Source organism: Temnothorax longispinosus, chromosome 4, assembly GCF_030848805.1.
Source record: "Temnothorax longispinosus isolate EJ_2023e chromosome 4, Tlon_JGU_v1, whole genome shotgun sequence".
NCBI lineage: Eukaryota > Metazoa > Arthropoda > Insecta > Hymenoptera > Formicidae > Temnothorax > Temnothorax longispinosus.
Genome location: NC_092361.1, coordinates 5,734,347 through 5,753,770, shown reverse-complemented (window position 1 = coordinate 5,753,770; position 19,424 = coordinate 5,734,347). Strand labels below are relative to the sequence as shown.

General features: G+C 39.0%; 2 protein-coding genes across 7 annotated transcripts in view; both read left to right on the top strand.

Moving 5' to 3' along the window:
- Positions 1 to 313: 313 nt before the first annotated feature.
- Positions 314 to 14,199, top strand: Nup98-96 (nuclear pore complex protein Nup98-96). 3 transcript variants are annotated; one of them, XM_071776274.1, is made up of 20 exons: positions 314 to 469; positions 2,316 to 2,385; positions 2,467 to 2,568; positions 3,235 to 3,474; positions 3,559 to 3,759; positions 3,835 to 3,918; positions 4,350 to 4,529; positions 5,618 to 5,745; positions 5,819 to 6,128; positions 6,217 to 6,400; positions 6,569 to 6,680; positions 6,770 to 6,910; positions 7,032 to 7,315; positions 7,418 to 7,656; positions 7,745 to 7,987; positions 8,156 to 10,460; positions 11,823 to 12,134; positions 12,260 to 12,357; positions 12,441 to 12,690; positions 12,933 to 14,199. In XM_071776274.1, exons 2-20 carry the CDS (start codon positions 2,355 to 2,357, stop codon positions 13,123 to 13,125), a joined length of 5,637 nt encoding a protein of 1,878 aa, XP_071632375.1. In that variant the 5' UTR covers positions 314 to 469; positions 2,316 to 2,354; the 3' UTR covers positions 13,126 to 14,199. The 3 variants fall into 3 exon arrangements, with proteins under 3 accessions (XP_071632375.1, XP_071632374.1, XP_071632373.1); XM_071776273.1 differs by having other exon boundaries at positions 2,467 to 2,694; positions 4,350 to 4,499; XM_071776272.1 differs by having other exon boundaries at positions 2,467 to 2,694.
- A 2,521-nt stretch (positions 14,200 to 16,720) lies between these two features.
- Positions 16,721 to 19,424, top strand: part of Stol (voltage-dependent calcium channel subunit stolid) — a 32,541-nt gene continuing 29,837 nt past the window's right edge. For 2 of the 4 annotated variants that reach the window (XM_071776276.1, XM_071776277.1), the window contains exon 1: positions 16,722 to 18,347. In XM_071776276.1, the coding sequence (XP_071632377.1) occupies positions 18,247 to 18,347 (101 nt within the window). In that variant the 5' untranslated portion in view covers positions 16,722 to 18,246. Of the gene's footprint in view, positions 18,348 to 19,424 lie in introns of all 4 variants that reach the window. The other 2 variants (XM_071776275.1, XM_071776278.1) reach the window with 2 other exon arrangements.

Genomic DNA, 19,424 nt, shown 5'->3' with positions numbered 1-19,424 from the left:
ATGGTTAGGCACTGATGTGCACTATTGGACGCGTTTCGGAACGCAGGCTGCTCGTGGAGCGATTGGTTCTTATGCTCGGTCTACAATGCGAGTCGTAAGAATTGACCAATCACAGTCGATTATTCTCCTCAAATTCGATGGTGATTGGTCAATTCTTATGACTCACGACTTTACGACCTCGCATTGTAGACCTAGCATAACCTATGGATCTAACTAGAGTCCAAATTTCCTCCAACCTATGGGCCAATGGGTTTTGGGGGTAACCAAACTTATTTTCGAGCGTTGGGCACACTGTCGACACTGCGCGCAAGTTTGGTAATCTTGAACTTGTGCTTATCCGACATCCGACATTCCATTTCTGTGTAATTGCGTGGAAATACTGGAAATACGTTTGTGTCAAATTCACGAACGGTTGTAAGTGAAATATTCGTGCTTCATGCACGAATTCAAGTGAACTTTATCTAAGCAGGTAGGCAGATTCTTCAATCTCGGGCATTCGCGACCGAAAGTAGCGATCAGCCGTTTCAGCCGAGCGATCCGTCAAGACAATTTGCAACTTTCTTTTCTTCTCGCGCAAACGGGGAGTTCGGGTTAACCAGTTCATAACCAAAGCGCACTTAATGCGTATTATGCATTTTTATCGCTGAGACCGCGAAAAGAGCGAAGACTTGGACGACTTTTTACGAAATTCACGTATCTTATATATTTTCGAGGCACAGAAACCAAATGCACATTCGACAACGCTGCAACGTCGTCGTTCTTGTCTCATACCTTTCTTTTTTTCTTGTTTGTTACTTCGATTGAAAGCGCGACGACTTTGTACGTGAAATATCGCGCGTATTGGTATCTTGAAAGAAATAACATGCATCTGTAACATTTATGTGCACTCTATATCATACTGATACGGTAAGTGCATTGCGATTTGCGATGCACTTTGATGATGCTTAAAAAGAAATAAAATTTCATTATTTTTATTTATTTGATTTATTTGTTCTTAAATCGTTGTGTTATGATTAACACGTGTATTATTCCAAGAGAGAAACTGCTATTATATTAATCGAGAATTCTAATATCGCCATTGTTTCCATATGCAATAATCGCTAGTAATAAAAACTGCGACATAGGTACGTCTCAAAAATACTGAAACAATTAGAATATCATAATTATAACGTCTTAGTAAATATAAAACAGTTTCTCCCAGATAGATTTCCTAAAACTTACACATGTATTTTGTGTATTTTTAGGTAAATAAACGGTTTTCATGCAATTTTACGTACGTAAAGCCCATGTCAGACTACACATTGAAAATTAAGGATTGCAAATTGAAGATTACAATTGCAAATAAGAATTTAACCACAATGGAACAGATTAAAATTTAATTTACTCAACATCTTTATTACAGCTCTTTTTAATTAATTTATATAATCCATTTGTTTCTAGTTATTGATTAATGTTATTTATAATGTTTAGAGCCTAAACAAATGGGAATGAGCGATTTGCTTAGATAAATGTGAATTATACTGCGAGTACTGATCGGTGCACTCGGTGAAATGATTTGTTCATTTATATTTGCGACAGATTGTTCTGTGCTTTATAATTCATGAAACATCGATTTGTTATTTAATTCCAGAGCATTGATGAAAAGTATGTAACTTTGTAGATATACACATAAATATCTCTATAATTATTTGAAAGTGCAATATGCACGAATAATATCGCGTATATGAAATCCATATTACTATGTATTGAAGCTTGAAGATTGAAGATTGTAAACTGAAGATTAGACTTTGATCAATCGGATAAATACAATCTTGATCCGTTTTGTTTTGGCTAAATTCTAATCTCTAATTCGCAATCCTCAATCTTCATTGTAGTCTGATACAAGCTTTATGTATGTAGGATTGCATAAAAAAAATAGTCATAGAGCAAAATTGAAAGCCTTTCAACAAATCTTTTTGCCTGAAAAGATACAAAATACATATAAGTTTTAGGAAATCTGTCAGGGAGAGAAACTGTTTTATATTTTACTAAAAAAATATATTTATGATATTCCAATTGTCTCAATATTATTAATAGCTCGATTACTGCATATAGAAACATGTCATTCAGCTTATCATAAAGTAATAATTCTTAGGTTAATAGCATTAATCAATGTAAGAATAATGTTAAAATTCTTGATTACTTTAATAGTTTTTATCTCTTTCAGAATAATATGCAGTGTGCTAATTATAATACAATAATGAAAAACAAATGCATTGTATAAACTAATATAAAAGTGCTGTACTCCTTGTCTTCTAATCTTAATTTTATTTCAGATTGCTTGAACAAGATTCTGTTATAATTTAACCTTAAATATGTTTGGGCAAACTGGAAATACATCGTTCAGTATGTATATTATGTAAATAAATCATGCTAGAGATTTGATTAAGGATTCTTTTTATTAAAATATTTCTTTTTTTTTTTAAGGTGGATTTAGTACTGCGACGCAAAACAGTCCATTTGGCCAATCTGCATTTGGCAAACCCATTACTACAACAAGTTTTGGTAGTGGCGCAACACCTGTCTTTGGTAGTAACAATACTTCATCACTCTTTAGTTCTAAGCCCACAGGTTCTACCACAGGTGGCTTGTTTGGAAATACCACAACGCCACCGGCATTTAGACAGCCAACTAATACTCAACCGTCTTTTGGAGGTAGCAATTTATAAACTGTTTCACTTGCATGTAAAAAGTTCTTTCCTGTATGTATATTCGTGCGTGTGCAAGATATCATGCATTTGAAACATTCTCGATCATTAGGTTTTTTTAGAAAAACATTTTGCGATCCAAGGATCACTCGAAATGTCATTATATTGGACAGTAATTTTTGCAAATTATCATATACGGATTATTTATATTGGAAATATAACAAATTGTAAAAGACAAATTCAAAAAATTATTAATTGGTTTAAAACTAGCCTCATTGATGTATTTCAAAATTATATAATTTATGCCTGTTATTTTAAAATATTATTTCCTGTGGTACAAAACATCTTTATGTATACATTGGGTGTATATTTTTAAGCAGTATTGTACATTTGAAGTAATTTATTTTATAGACTTTATATTAGACATTAAATCAATAAATATTAAATATAATGTGCAAGCAATAAGTGTAATTTTAATTTTGGTTTATATGATACTGTATTTGTTATATATTGTTAAAATCTAACAAATATATTTATGTTTTTGCAGGCTTCGGGACAACAAATACAAGTACCAATCTTTTCGGCACCCAACAAAATGCCGGGACAAATCTTTTCGGTACAAGCACAGGGACTTCAGCGTTTGGTCAAGCAAACAAACCTGGTTTTAACTTTGGCACAACATCCGGAACTAATCTGTTCGGACAACCGCAACAAAATGCACAACAAACTACTCCATTTGGTCAGGCGAATACCACCACAAACACAAATCTTTTTGGTACAACCACAGGTAAGTTAAAAGCGCAATTGCATTTGCGTATACCTAGACTAATGACATTTAAAATTTCAAACACTTTGATTTCTTTCTGTGCAGGTTTTGGCAATACTAACCCGACTACCGTACCAGCTGGCACTGCAGTGAAATTCACACCTGTCATTACAACTGATTCCATGTCAAAAAATGGAATATCGCACAGCATTTCGGCCCGTCATTGTTGCATTGCATCTATGAAAGAATATGAATCCAAGTCTTACGAGGAATTACGTTTTGAAGATTATCAACTTGGGAGAAAAGGCATATTATACGATCTTATTGATTTCAGCCAAAATAAAGAGTAAAATATTTATAATTGCTTCTCTTTTCAAACAGGTCCACAAACGGGTCTCTTTGGGACGTCGGCACAAACATCACCGTTCGGTAGCACATCAGCTGGTACTAGCACAGCTGGGACAGGTAAGTTCCGCAATAAGACATTTATTAACTAAAAGATATTCAGACGAATATGGATTAACAAACATAAATAATTATAACAACGTGTAATTATACAATAAATGTATACAATTATATTGCATATATGTGTATCATATTGTATAATTATACAATTATTTGCTTAATTTTATGCATATACTAGTATTACTTAATTGTACGATAAGTAATTATACAGTTATATACTGTAAATATTATAGTCTACAAACATTTCTACTTATGATCTACAAGCCTGATTTAAAAATATTTTTTTTTAATTTTAATTGTTTTATTTACTTTTATACACTTTTATAATAAAAAATCATACATAAAAGCAAAATTTTGCATAATACTTATATAATATTCTATTCTATAATAAAAATAGAAGAAAATTCTCTAACTTATTTTATTTGTTAAAGGATTTGGTTCAATGACCGGAGGATTTGGTACCACTAGCCAATCAGGATCGACCGGACTATTCGGAAAACCCATTACTAATTTTGGAACGCCAGCAACTACAACAACCAACAGCTTTGCATTCAATTCTACACCTACAACAAATCTGTTTGGTACTAATACTCAAACAAAACCATTTGGTAGTAAGTTATTTTATTTATCCCAACGTATATCGTTATAAAGTTTGTCAATCTATATGTGCATCATACAAAATGTCACAGAATTTGCGCGTATCGTGTGATCCTCTGTGCTAAAAAAAGGTTTTCCTGGTAAAATTCTGCTATCCGAACAAGTTTTCATGTGAGCAATTTAAAGCTAACAAACAAGAACTCTTATTTAAGTTACGCATGAATCTTAGCTCACACTGGACACGTACGCTGTTTTAGGATTTCTGAAAATTTTAACAAGTATACACGATATATGAATATTTCTAACTGATGTCCCTGAAACGACAACTGAAAAAATAGTTAATGAATATTAATTTGCAACAAGAAAACCTTATTAGTAGAGCAAGAGATGTTAAATTATATTATTTTTCATAAGCTGTATTTAAAATAGTGATATTTAGATACAAAATTGTTATAAAATCTTTAGAGGGATAATAAAATAGCGTATAGCACCAACACTGCTGATTCATGCATAACTTTAAGGGCTGGTTGTGTTCCAGCCTGTTGGTAAACTACCTAATAGTTAAAGCATATGTATATCTTTGTTTATCCTTTACATTGGGCAAAGATAGACATGTGATTTAACTATCAGGTAGCTTACCAATAGGTTGGAACAACCGGCCCTAAGTGTTCATTTGCTAGCTTTAAATTGTTCTCGTTTAAAAACTATTGCTCAGATGCAATTTTGCCAAGGAAAAAAAGTTGCTTTTTCTGGCACAATTGTATTATGCACTCTGTGTGTTTCTACTTTGAGATATTTTGTTTAAATATTTTCTATAATTATCTTATATTTTAATATATTAATCATACATATGCATATACATGATCAATATTAAAATATGTGATAATTATAAAAAGTATCGAAATATACTCGCCTATACGTGCACATGCGCACAAACGTATGTGTTAACAATTCGAAGGAGAGAAAAGACGACATTTTTATTTTTATTTCTTTAATACGCGATCTTCTATTTACCATTATTTTATCAATGAGGCAAATAAAAATACATTTTTTAATAAAATATGGAAAGTATAAAATATGAAGTGTAAAATTTTATCTATAGCAGCTGCCCCGACACCTCTTTTTGGCACTAGCAGTACTAACCAGACTGCTGGAACGGGTTTTGGTAGCATTAATACCGGACAGAATACTGGATTCGGATCTGCATTCGGTTCCACGCAACCTAATCAGGTAATGTACATACAAATATACACATTGCATATTGTATTAGAAATCAAAATGATACTTATATTTTTGTTCATAGAGTATTGGATTGTTCAATCAGAACAAGTCTGCTTTTAATATTCCATCGACGTCGACTAGTACCGGCTTCACTGGCTTTGGTCAACCGGCCACAAACACCACTACGCCATTATTCGGTAATAAAACTACCACCACCGGATTTGGAACAACGTCTACATTCGGTGCGGCCGCGCCTTCTACATTCGGAACTAATACAGGTTTTAATTCCGGCACCAACCCTGGATCCTCGTTGTTTAACTCGTCGTTCAAACCAGCTGGACAAACATCGGGATTTTCTTTCGGAACTACACCTGCATCTTCAACTGGGCTTGGTGACTTACTTTTTCTTTAATATTCGACCCAATTTACATATGTTATCCGCTCAATATATGTTAATATGTGTACATGTGTATATTATAGGCACGAATACTGGTTTAAGCTTGGGCGGTGGGTCTTCATTGTTCGGCCAACAAAAGCCGGGTAGTCTATTTGGAAATACAGGAAACAATACGACGTTTAACAATCCTGGAACATTTGGATCTTCTACTTTTGGAACGAGTTCTAACATGATGTCTGGAACAGGAGTGGGCTTACTTAATGGAGGGTAACGCAATGTTTATGCTCTAATTTTAACTCTTTTTCATTAACATCTCTAATTTTAACAACTTGATCAATTAATTTGATCTGTTTTCTTTGATTATTTAAGTGTTTAAGAATTACCTGTACTGTATATAATATACTGTACTAAATAAGTGTTTTATATATATTTTAGGGCAGTATCAAATCAGGCTAAAGCAAATGGTTCGGTACCGGTGCATCAACAAATCTTAGCTCTTGTTTCCGCACCATTCGGCGATTCACCGTTATTGAAGAATCTTTTACCAGTGAGTATCTAGCCAATTTAAGATAATTATCCTGCAATAAATTAAGAAGCATCGTAATTTATTTTTGGTTGCAATCTATATTTTTATAGGCTTCTGGAAAGACCGAAGAACTCTTAAAACCTACTAATCCAGCATCGAAAGTACTGAATAGTCCACAATACAGAGTTACTGCCAATAACAAATCTCCGAAAATCAAAGCGAGAGTCGTCAGTTCTGCGCAGCTATCGAAGGTAAACTTACCAAGTTTGATTTCAGATATTCAACTATAGAACGTTGTTGCAAAATATTTCATTCATATTATTATTAGAGATAGAATAATAAATTATTCTCTTCACGAAACACCTATTTCAGAAATCCTTGTTCGATGGCCTTGAAGAAGAAGATCCCGTAATAACAGAAGCTTTTCAACCTCGGCCAAGCGCAAAACGTTTAGTATTACGGCCAAAGTCAGCGACAAATTCCTCGGTTCAATCTCCCATAGAAAATGGAGAATCTGTGACGAGAAATGGTACTGCAGAAGACAGGGCAGATACATCAAATGTAGTGCACAGCAACAACATCGAAGTTAATGACAAGGAAAATCACAGCCAAGACAATAATCGACTTGCAAATGATCGACGGTCGTCTACATCTTGGTAATGCAATAATATATTTTTTCGAGTTCTTTTAATACCTCGAAAATCTTTTAAAAAGTCACTCTTAAGAGAATGTAAATTTGAGTATCTTTATATTCGTAGGTTAAAGTCGACGCTTCCGCAGAAAAATAAGATTTCGGACGATGAATTGCTTGAGGGGCAGCGATCGCCTTTTTCTGGAACGAATGTACCGGAAGAAGTGAATAATACGGTGGCCGAATTAAGATCGCAAAATAGTACATCGAGTATAAATCATTCGGAAATAATTAATTCGATCGAAGTGCCACTAAATTCTACTTTTGACGAGAAAAATTCCGCAAATCTCACCATGCCGAATGCAGGTAAATATTTCCAAATCAATTAAACAAAAATCTCACATAATGGGAAATTTTTTTACCTGTGTTTCAATTCTTGTTTCTTGATTCTCAGAATCCGGTCAAGAAACAGACGAGAGTTCGTTGTTGATGCTGCAATCAAACTGGAGTGTGAACATGGCTAAAGTTACATTACGACGAGCGGGCTATTACACCATTCCGTCGCTCGATAAACTAGACGATTTTGTTTGCGGTGAGACGTGCGTCGTGCCCAACTTTACCATCGGCCGTGAGGGTTATGGCAATGTATACTTCCCGGATTCGTTTGACGTGTACGGCTTGAATCTCGATGAAATTGGTAATATAAATTTATGAATTTAATCGTAACTTTTTATAAATGTCGCATTGTGTTGTTTCACTTTCATTACAATTGAATGTTAACACGACTCTATCTCAATTGATCTATAAACATCTTTCTTCGAAAGAGTGATTATATTTACATTGACTATTACGTTTGTCGTTGCAGTACATTTTCGTCATAAAGAGGTGATTATTTATCCTGACGATGAGAAGAAACCACCAGTAGGGCAGGGCCTGAACCGAAGAGCACAGGTCACTCTGGACAAAGTGTGGCCACATGATAAGTCACTGCACGAGCCGATCACAGATCCACAACGACTTGCCGCGATGAACTACGAGGGGAAGTTACGTAGAGTGTCCGCAAAGCACGACACCCGTTTCCTTGAGTATCGACCGGAGACTGGCTCGTGGGTCTTCAAAGTCGACCACTTTTCCAAGTACGGTCTCAGCGATTCGGATGAGGATGACAATCAGATCCCACCGATTTCGGAAGCAAAGAAACTGAAGGGATTCCCCGCGCCCGTACAAAAGGGCAAACCTATCGATCCATCGACGGCGACGAATAAAGAGGCGATCAATGGAATGATGATTAACGGAACGCTTGAAAGTATGAAGATTGGAAACGGCAAGGAGCATCCAAATATCGTCGAGAACAATTTTTTAGGGAAAACCCCAATAAGCCGTTTTGCCTATAACGATCACAGTTATAAGGAACGAGGAATGATCGTCAGCCCGGGCGGGGAAACCCCGTTTGGCCGTTCCGGTTTTGTTCCCGGGGATTACAATTACGAAAAACGCATGACCGTCAGTCCAGTCGGCGATAACGCTCGCGTCACCGGCACAGACAGCCACAAGTTGCAGCTTATGAAAGCGAGCTTCTTTGATGTGAACGACGAAGATGTAAACGAGGAAGCTAACAACGGCATATTCCCCTCCGTACAGAAAACTTTGATACGCTATTTCCCAGATGTCACAGAGGCCAAGAGCGACGAAGCTCCGTACAACGCTACGACATTACGAACGACTCTCGTCGCACACGAAACGCTGTTCTCCACATGTTCTCCGGAGAACGTGCTTTCTACGTCGAGTAGAATATCGCATTTGCCTCGTATTGGCGCGAGAGACAAACAGATTATCGAGAGAGCTATTCCACCGCCTGTAGTCACACCAGTGACAAGCGTATTGAAGTATCACTATGAGGTTGTACCACTTGAAGAGTCCAGGTTGAACAGATTGCGATTTCGCTGCATTGCTGACGCCGGTATATACATGGGCAGGACGTTTCGCCCGAGTTGGGGCGCCGGTCTCACACTGCTGTCCCTGAGCACACAAGAGCAGGCAACGAAGATGCAACTGCGGAGCACGTTCAGTCAGCTGAGTCGTTACCTCTCCGGCCGTCTCGCTGACGACATATCGTCGACGGTAATTGTTCAACGCCTGCAAATCCTCGGGGGCGACGAGTATGACACGAAGACATTCAAAGACAGCATAGAACGTCACTTGAGAATTCAGCTAGATCACTGCGTGATGGGCCACGAGGGAGACTGTCCCACGTTTGACGTAGCGACCGACAGCGCAAACGAGGCATTGCAGCTGCATTGCACGCTGGCACAGGATCTCGCGGAGCAGGAACAAAGACCGAGCGAGGATGCCAATGACGAGCAGATGCAGTGCGGCAGCGCCAGCGAGAGGTCGTTCCGTCAATATGCGAGTATCGTGTGGACCTTATGTGTGGCACTCTGGGGAAATTACGCTGATCAGGACATGGCCGACAACGCCAATGAGGAACACTACAATGTCATGGTGCGAAGGGAAGCTGTGGGCGACTGGTTGAGGAACGTGGTGCAGAAGACGGTTGAACGAGAGATCAAGAGCATCGACGGTGAAACTAAAAACTCACACGAAAAGATAATATTGTCGCTGCTCTCCGCTTGCAAGCTGGAGGACGCTTGCCAGGAAGCGCGGAAGGCCGGAGATCACTGCCTGGCGTTACTGATGGCGCAATTACGAAGCGGCGCGACAGTCAAGAAATTGATCAAGCAGCAGCTTGCGCTGTGGCAGGAGACCGATGTGGACGAAAATCTCACGATCGATCGTCTAAAGCTGTTCATGTTGGTGGCCGGCGAACCGCTCATCTCCAGCAAACACGGCACTATCAATGTATGCGAGGACCTGGACTGGAAGCGGGCCTTCGCCACTCATCTGTGGTACCTGTCGCCACCGACTTGCTCCATCACCGACGCCTTGGACCTCTACGAAATGTCGTTTAATGCGACGGAGGCTCAGGGATATGCGGCAGTTCCCGAACCCGAGTACAGGGAGAACGAGTACGATGCCGAGTTGAGTAACGGCAAACGGATACACGATCTTTGCTTTCATCTTCTGAAGTTGTACTGCACGGGAAATCACGATCTAGGCGAGCTCCTCAATCCACTGTCGTACACCGCCAATCCCTTGGATTACAGATTGAGGTAATTTCGTATTGGCAATATTCCAGCTATATACATATAGCGATGGAATAAGTATAAAAAATTCAAATTTGTTGATAGTTTTAAACTTTCCATGATTAACTTCAAAATAAAAGCAGTACTTTTAAGTAGACTGGAACCTGGATCAAATATGTCTGAATCTTTTGCTTTGAGTACTTTATTAGAAATTTTACGTTCCTTCAAATCAAAACGTTTGTAAAGCGACAATTATTTTAATACATTATTTTTTTATAATTATAAATATTTGATTGTCGATCGTTGAAATTAAATATAATAAAAATATAATTTAAAATATGGTATAAAGTTACTTAAAATCGTTACATATTACATTCTTTAAATTAACAACTTTATTCTTAAGAGTTCGAGTACTACTTGTAAAAGATTCGATTTTTTACAGTAGAAACTGCTTGTACATTTTGCATCTTGCAGGTACTTATTCTAAAATTCGAAGTTAACTAGTCGAGATCGATTACTTCGCAAGTATAATGTATGACATATTATTTCCTATGAATATTACTTGAATCCTAGAACATAAAACTTGATTATTGGATTTGACTCGGATTTTTAAGTACATATTGAACTTGACTCTATTCCTAGTTATATATATATATATATATAGGTACACATATACACTTATGAAATCAAATCTGTATAATTAATTTTTGTTTATTTTTATTTGATTAAATACCTACAACGTTTACATAAATTCGCATTACGTGCATACGTGCGTAAGCAACAAAAGCAAGCACAAATTTGCAAGTAATGATGTGTAAATAATTAGTTCAAATGTACATTTCATTAACTTCAGCTTACATCGCCAAGAAGTGGATTTGGTTTACAATTTCTCCTTCACACACTCATCCATATCTTATGTACTACCTTTATACTTATTACGACCTATCCCTCTTTATACCCTATCTCTCCTTCCACAATTTCCTTTTACATTATCCATTTCATCGTTTCAAATTCTTTTCAATGTTTCTTCTTTATTTTTACCTAACTCCTTAAACCAATCCTTAATCCTAGAATACTCCTCCACGTAATCATACAATCTTGTCTTTGTCCGCAAAATACACAACGTTTTCTCTTCCCCTCCTATCTCCCCTATTCAACTTATCTTCTCTCTTCAAAAACCTCAATCCTTCCAGTCTCATATACAATCCCTTATACTTACTATTAATCAGTTTAAATGTGTATTCAAGAAGTTGTGTTAATTAAGGATGTTTCGATCTTTTATTAATCACGATTATGATTTTGCAATTTTTTTCATATATAAATAATAATATATATAAATATATATAATAAATATATATAATAAATATATATAAATAATCTTCTCAACAGTTGGCTAGTACAACAAACGCTTGTGGCTTTGGGTTACACACATCTCTCCGATCACGTCGCTGCGTTGACTCATACGAACTTTGCGACTCAATTGGAAGCGCATGGACTCTGGCACTGGGCGATCTTCGTAGTGTTGCATCTACGAGATTCATCTAGACGACGAGCTGCCGTACAGGACCTGCTGTTGCGTCACATAGAGATAGACGACACTCCGGAATATATAAAACATGAACAGTTTTTGAAGGAGGAGCTTGGTATATCATCAGTTTGGATTCACCAGGCTAAGGCCATCAAAAGCAGTGTCAATAAGAGGTATTTAACAATATTACATTCAAATACACTCGTATAATAAATTCGTATTAAAAAAAACTGATTGTTACGTTTGTTAATTGGAATACAATTCTGAACATATTTGAAGAAATTCGATGCTTTTGCAGGTATGGCGAAGCAGCTTGGTACTACATCCAGGCGGAACAATGGACCCAAGCCCATGAAATTATTATAGAGCATCTGGCAGCCGATGCTATAATAAATGGTATCGGATACTTCCTTCTTTTCTTTTTTTACATGTTGGCGCTGTATGTTGTAGACAATTTCATTGCTTATTCTATATTACAGAAAACTACGAATATTTGAAATCACTGTTAAGCCCGCTGGTACCGATCGAATATAGCGGCACAATTAGCGGATGGTCGCATCAAGGACAACTCCTGTGGGAGTACATGGAGATAACTAGCGAGATTCAGAGCCTGTTAAAGTCTGCTCCGGATTATCGTGGACTAACTTATCAACTGGAAGCGCTGAAGCCTCGATTAACAGGCTTGTGTAATAAAATCGATCAATTTCCATGTCTGACCGCTAAACACAGGTACGACTAATATATATAATACTATTGCAAGCCGCTTCTTTGTACTGTTCTAAAGTTTTGTGTCCATGATAATAGAAATCGCTCCGAGATCTTGGGCGGAGAAAAAATTGACCAATCATATTTAAATAATTTGACAATTGATCAATGCGATTGGTTAATTCTTTCTCCGCCCGAGATCTCGGAGCGATTCCTAGCATCGTGGACACAAGGCTTAAGGCATTTTTTTTCTTTCGTATCTCTAGGTTGTGCCAAGCTGAAATTGCAAAGAGGACTGTACATTTGGCTAGAAATATGCTGCTGTTGCAGAAAAACGAGCAGAGATCCGTCACGAAGTTGTTGGTTCGTCTGATATCTCAACTACCATTGCCGGAAGATTATGCGCAACAGGAACTGCGACCTACCGTTAATATGCGCGTAACAGAAATAATGCCGTAAATGTTAATGTGAAGTAACACGCATAAGTTAATTTATCGGTCGCGTAGTTGTGTAAAGTTCATTAACGGAAAATCCCATTTTTATTAATTTTTTTCCGCACTCGCTTGCAAGTTGTAAATTGACACAGAAAATAAGCATGAAGTTTTTTTGAAGAACTTTTCAGTGATCCTGATGACAGTGTTATACATACGGCGGTAGCAAATTGCGCGATTCGTACAGTAGATTTGTAAAGCTTGAAATTATAAACACTTAGAGAAATACATCAGTATGTGATACTATTTAAGTCTTTCTTACATTTTTTATCGATTTACGCACGAAATTGTCTCGTTATTTGAGAAACGCGTGATGACTAAACCGTTATGAAGACGAATGATGCGTAATTGGTCGAGAGAAAGCAGACGAGAAATAATTCTGTACTTCACAGAGGAATATTTCTATCGTATGTCACGTGGTTTTCTTGTACAATCTATATCGTCGCGCTTGAATAACGTAAACAAGTCATATTAGATACCTTCTAAGATATATATATATAGCACAGTTACGCAGGTACGTGAAAAATGGTAATTTATATGTATTATGTGATACACTCCTCATATAATATGTATATAATTGCTATCTGTTCTCGCATTTTGATTTTCTAGCCCTTTCATACCTTTCCTATATTCGGACGTCCTTTTTCGCATATTAACGAGAGGTCTGCATAAAAAAGTAACGAGTGTAATTAGCGCGAGTGCAAATTATCACACGCGACGGACTTGTATATTACGATAAGTCGGACATACTCTGTGAAAACTTCTCAACGTAGTGCTTTGTGCGCACGTAATAAATTTCTTTCCCATTATTAGATAGAACAGGTACTTTTGTGAAGAAAAGAATAAAGAAATCCAGTATATAGTTACGATCACGAGAAATAATGAGATACGTATGTGTATAAGGTACATTTGTATAAATGAAATTAAGTTTTCACTCTTTTAAAGTTGAAATAAATAAATAAGATGTTTACATATGGCTTCTGCATATTACGAACGAAAGTATAAAAATAAATTCAAATACAAATAAATATTATACAAATTCTCCTGCATCTAATTTTTTCAGCAATTTACCATTTAAAAACTTTGATTTGCATATTTTCCCACAATTTGCAACCTTAATTTCTTGTCAATTTTAGAGTTCATTAATACAAATAGAGATTTATAAAAGATACAGCCGGGTAAGTGTGCGCGCGTGCATCTCGCTCTTTGTATTGAAGAGGCAAAAGATTTTTCGACTTTACAATTTATTGAGTTTAAACGCAGACTTTTACGAAACTTTATGTCATTTGCGCGCAAATATAAATGCAAGATGAGAAACGTTCGATTCTTACTCTATCATGATCTGAGAATCCAAGATCGATGACCGAGATTTCACAAAAGAAATAACACCACAATAAATTAAAATCTCTATAATTAATTCGAGACTCTGTAGATATTTCATTGCCTAAGAAATGATTATTGGAATAAGTCGGGATCGGTATCCTATATTATTGTATGTATATGTTACAGTTAAAACCCGAATTTACTGGAAATTTCAAGTTTTAACTAAGCCCCCTTGGTAATTCACGTTCTAACTGAAATAATTTAGATATAAAACTAGAATTGATCGAGTGCTTTAATATATATTCGCGTTCTAACTGAAATAATTTAGTTAAAACTAGACGGTAAATATTGACAAAAGGGGACCCAGCTTCTATGACCTAGACCTTGACATATATTATAGAGGTCACTCTTTTGAGTAATTTTCAGAAGATTTTAACCCTCACTCGCCCTTTATTAAAAAGTTATTAACAAAAAAATTTGAGAAATATAACAGTTTATTGTGTCAATACAAGGGAAGTAATTTGCTGATATGTGTACTGATATATACTGTCTATACATACATATCAACAAATTCTTCCTTTCTTTAGCATTGACACAATAAACTGTTATATTTCTCAAACTTTTTTGTTAATAACTTTTTAATAAAGGACGAGCGATAGGTAAAACCTTTTGAAGGTTACTCAGGAGGGTGGCCTCTATAATATGTCAAGGTCAAGGTTATAGGAAAGTCCTCTTTTGTCAATAGGTATTTACCATTATTTTGATATAATCAATTTTCGAAATAACCACCAATAAAACCAAATTTCGAAATAATCACAGTACAAGAATCTTAATTTTTATTTAGGAATATTAGTACTGTCGATTGAGTACTAATCTTACAGTACAGTCAAAACTCCACGAGTTTTGATTGTAAGAGAAACACACCGTTAAACCGCGAATTTACTAAAGCAGTCGGCCAATTCTAGTTTTAACTAAATTATTTCAATTAGAATGTGTAGGTACATACTAAAGCACTCGGTCAATTCTAGTTTTAACTAAATTAATTCAGTTAGTATGCCTATTGCCGAACTGGCTTAGTTAAAACTATTAGATATAGAACTTCCTAGCAAATTCAGGTTTGGACGGATTTCGGGTTTTAACTGTAATATATATATATATATGTATATACATACATTTATGCCTTGCGCACAATAGAGCACATATTAGGAATAAAAATAAATATTAAATATTAGGAATCGGAATTAGAAATAATTAGACATAACGCACAAGGGAAAGGAATAAAATATAAAGGAATATTATTCCTACAGGAATATTCCCGCATTTATACATATTCTAATATTTAATATTTATTACAGGAATATTCTATTATTTATACATTCTAATATTTGTCATTTATTCTTATTCCTAATATGTGTTCCATTGTGCGCAGGGCCTTACTCGAAATATTAAACATATAACTTAAAATATTTGTTATCTCGTTGTAATTAAAAATATAGGTAGGTATATGTACAGTGAGGTGCATTAATTCAATGAGTCATAGTATTTTGACTTCTTGGCCACTAGGTGTCTTTAATAATCCACATGTGCGCGGTTCATCGAAGTATTAAAATGTAATGAGAAGTCGGGTTACTTGCTAATATGATCCAGCGAATTAATGCATCTTACTGTACAACAATTGCATTTTATTTCGAAAAAATTATTTATAGTTAGTAATCGGTCAACAATAGGTATATACTATTCTCGCGCCGAGTATTCTTTATAGATCATTTTATATGGCTAAACTCCGATTTTCGACAATTTGTATTAAATGGTCTCTTTGACGAGGAGAGGAGAGATCTCTCTCTTTCTCTCTCGTCGCGTTGTTGCGCAATTCGTGCGCATAACGCCGTCCCCGCCATGCTTGGACAAATGTAACGCGACGTTACTCTCCCCCCTCCCCCGCCTTTAGGAAAAGCTCTCACTGTCTTTATGTAAGATATAGATATATGTTAAATCAATGATACCGGGCTTGCGCTGCGTTACACTCCCGTAACGTGGCGTAAGGTCGGGACCGCGCTCACCCCTGTCCCCTCCCCTATCCCCGTCCTCCGCGGAACGGCGCCGGGCCTTCTCCACCACTTTCCGCTGCTTTTATCCCCTGTTCCCCATCCACCCTCGCCCTCGCCACCACCACCACCGCCGCCGCCGTCGCCGCCGCCGCCGCCGCCGCCGCCACCACCACCACCACCCATCTTTCTCACGACGTATTTCCCCTCCCTTGCCTCGTTCATCCCCTTCTGCGTCGCCCCGCGCAAGACTCCAGGCTTCACGGAGCGAACAACCGGGGATACCGGGGTGGCTGGAGGAAGCTTCGACGAGCTTCGGTGAAGTCGATGTCGCGCTGGCCGCCGGCGTTACCGGCGTTGTCGCCGCTGCCGCTGCCGCCGCCACCACCATGGAACGCTCCACCTTCGCTTGCCCCCGACCCCCGTCCCCGCGGGGATAGCGGAGGGGGTACGGGGTAGCTCCCTCCCCCTTTCTCGCCCCCGAAATAACGTACTACTGAAATGCCACGAGCTGGCTCGCTGATCGTAGACGTAGTAAGGGGTACGTGGCGCGCGCGCGCCAAGCCACCTTCTCTCGGGGGTGGCGACGGCGGCCAGACAGCGGCGGCAGACATAGGGGCGCGATACCACGCGACACCACGCCGCGTCGTTCCTCGCGTGATTTTCCGCATCACGCGGCAGCCGCGAGCGGACTCAGGCCTCGGAAAGGCAGTATCATCGCGAGGGAGAGCTTTTTTTCCTCTTCAACCCCTTTCCCGCCGTTTTGCTCTAACTCGTTTCATCTTCCTCCCCCGCTCACCTGTCCGCCCTCCTACCCTCTCTCATCCTTTCCTATTTTCTCTTTCCGCGTCTCCACAACGTTACGGAGGCGCGAGGCGGAATCGCGTGATCGGCGGCGTCGCGAGCAACGAGTAAATCGCGTTGTCGCGTCGGGCAAAGGGCGCGAGACATGAGAATTATGCCGTCCTCGCTACGCGTGGTGATGAGATCATGTGGTCGCGCTCGGCTCCGGAACAGGCAGTGACATTTCGAGCGCACGTTCCGGAACGGTACACGTACACGCAGCCCGGAACGCCGCCGCCGTCGCCACCACCGCTGCCGCCGCCACCGCCACCGCCACCGCCTACCTCCTTCCGCCCGCCGCCGTCGCCGTTAAAATGATCGAACTGGCGACCGGATTCGCTCTGACACCCGCGGCGCGGACCGTCGCCGTTCGCGAAGTGGCAAACGCGACGGGGATGAAGGGGTGGTCTCATCGCTGTGCGTGATCCGATTTCGTGACCTTGTACATTACGTGTACGCGAGCGAGCGAGCGAGAGGAGAGGGTGAGAGTGCGCGCGCGCGCGCGCGAAAGAGAGAGAGAGCGAGGTCAACGAGGGACGAGGGTTGGCGAGTTTGCGATATATAGTGGAGTACGGGCGGTAGATAGATGTGCACGAGATCGGTACGCAAGAAGAGCGAGAGGCGGTGATCCGAGGACGGTGATGACCTATGGACGATGCGCGAGGATCGTTAAATCGACGGGTGCCGAACTGGTTCGTCCCTGGTCCCCGGCTACGACGATCGATCATCGCCAATCGCGTGAAATTACCGCGGAGAAACTCACCACCGCGGAAGACCACGCGTCGAGAGAACGCGGCGAGGGTGGTAGCGAAGGAGAAGAGGAAGAGGGGAGAGAGGATTTTTTGAGAAATATCGTTGTCTAGAATCGCGTTGAAATAATGTTTCTGCTTATCGACGACAGGCTGCTACGCTTCGGGCTACTGTTTCTGTTGTGGATAGGCTCGAGTCGTCAACAAGAGGAGGACATACCTCACAATGAGTAAGTTGCTCGTCGCGCGCGCAAACCCGTAGCGATTAAGTGGCGTGGGCATGAAAAACGTTTGCTCTAGGCCCGCGGTCTCGTCCTCATGCGTCTCGTCGGACGTCGGACCTCGATGACGCATGAGGAGCCCGAAAGAAATTGGCTCCGGGGTAGATTGAAGGGAGGGAATGGGTAGTGGTGGCGGTGCGGTGGATGTGCGAGCGATCGGACGGATGGGGTGCATAAAGCTCGACGAGCAAAACTCGATAGGGAACAGAAGGAGCGCGAGGGCGAGGGCGAGGAGGTGGACGAGGGCGAGAACGAGCATGCGGTAGTAGGGTGGGGAAATAAAGGAACGCGCAAGAGTGGGAAGGAGGGTGAGAAAAAGAGAGAGAGAGAGAGGGGAGAAGGAGAGATGTCGTCAAGGGTGTGAGCAATACGGGAAGAAGGGCGAATATACGGGGTTAAGGATAAAGCGGAATGGCGATGAAAAAAATGAAGAAGGGCGCGAATAACGGATATAAACGGAAAAGTCCAAAAGAAAGATGTATCGGCTTCCAAAGAGAAAAAAGGAAGGAGAGGGGGAGATAGAGAGAAAGAGAGAGATTATGTGAAAAGAATTGGAAGCGGAAGAACGAACGGAAATAAGGAAGCGCGTGACACTAATCGGTTATTGACTACGTGCGAATAAACGGAAACGAGAGGGAAGATGCGATATGCGAAATCTTAGAAAGGATTTTAAAAGTCTGATTTTTTTAGATGCAAAGAAACTTTTTGAAATTGATGATTTTTTGAAATTAGTGAAAAACTATGTTTATTGACAACGCCAACAGTTACAAGTATACTTAATCTTTCTCTCTCTCTCTCTCTCTCTCTCTCTCTCTCTCTCTTTCTCTCTCTCTCTTTCTCTTTCTCTCTTAATATTTATAATCAATTTCTAAAATAAATTTCACAAGGCTATTTCGCGCGAGAATTTCTTCACGTGTTATAATTTTAATAAATAGAACATATTAACAACATATTACACTTGCGACTAATTATTTTCATGGACCAACATAAAACGACTATGTATTATTATAAATTAATGTAGCAAAA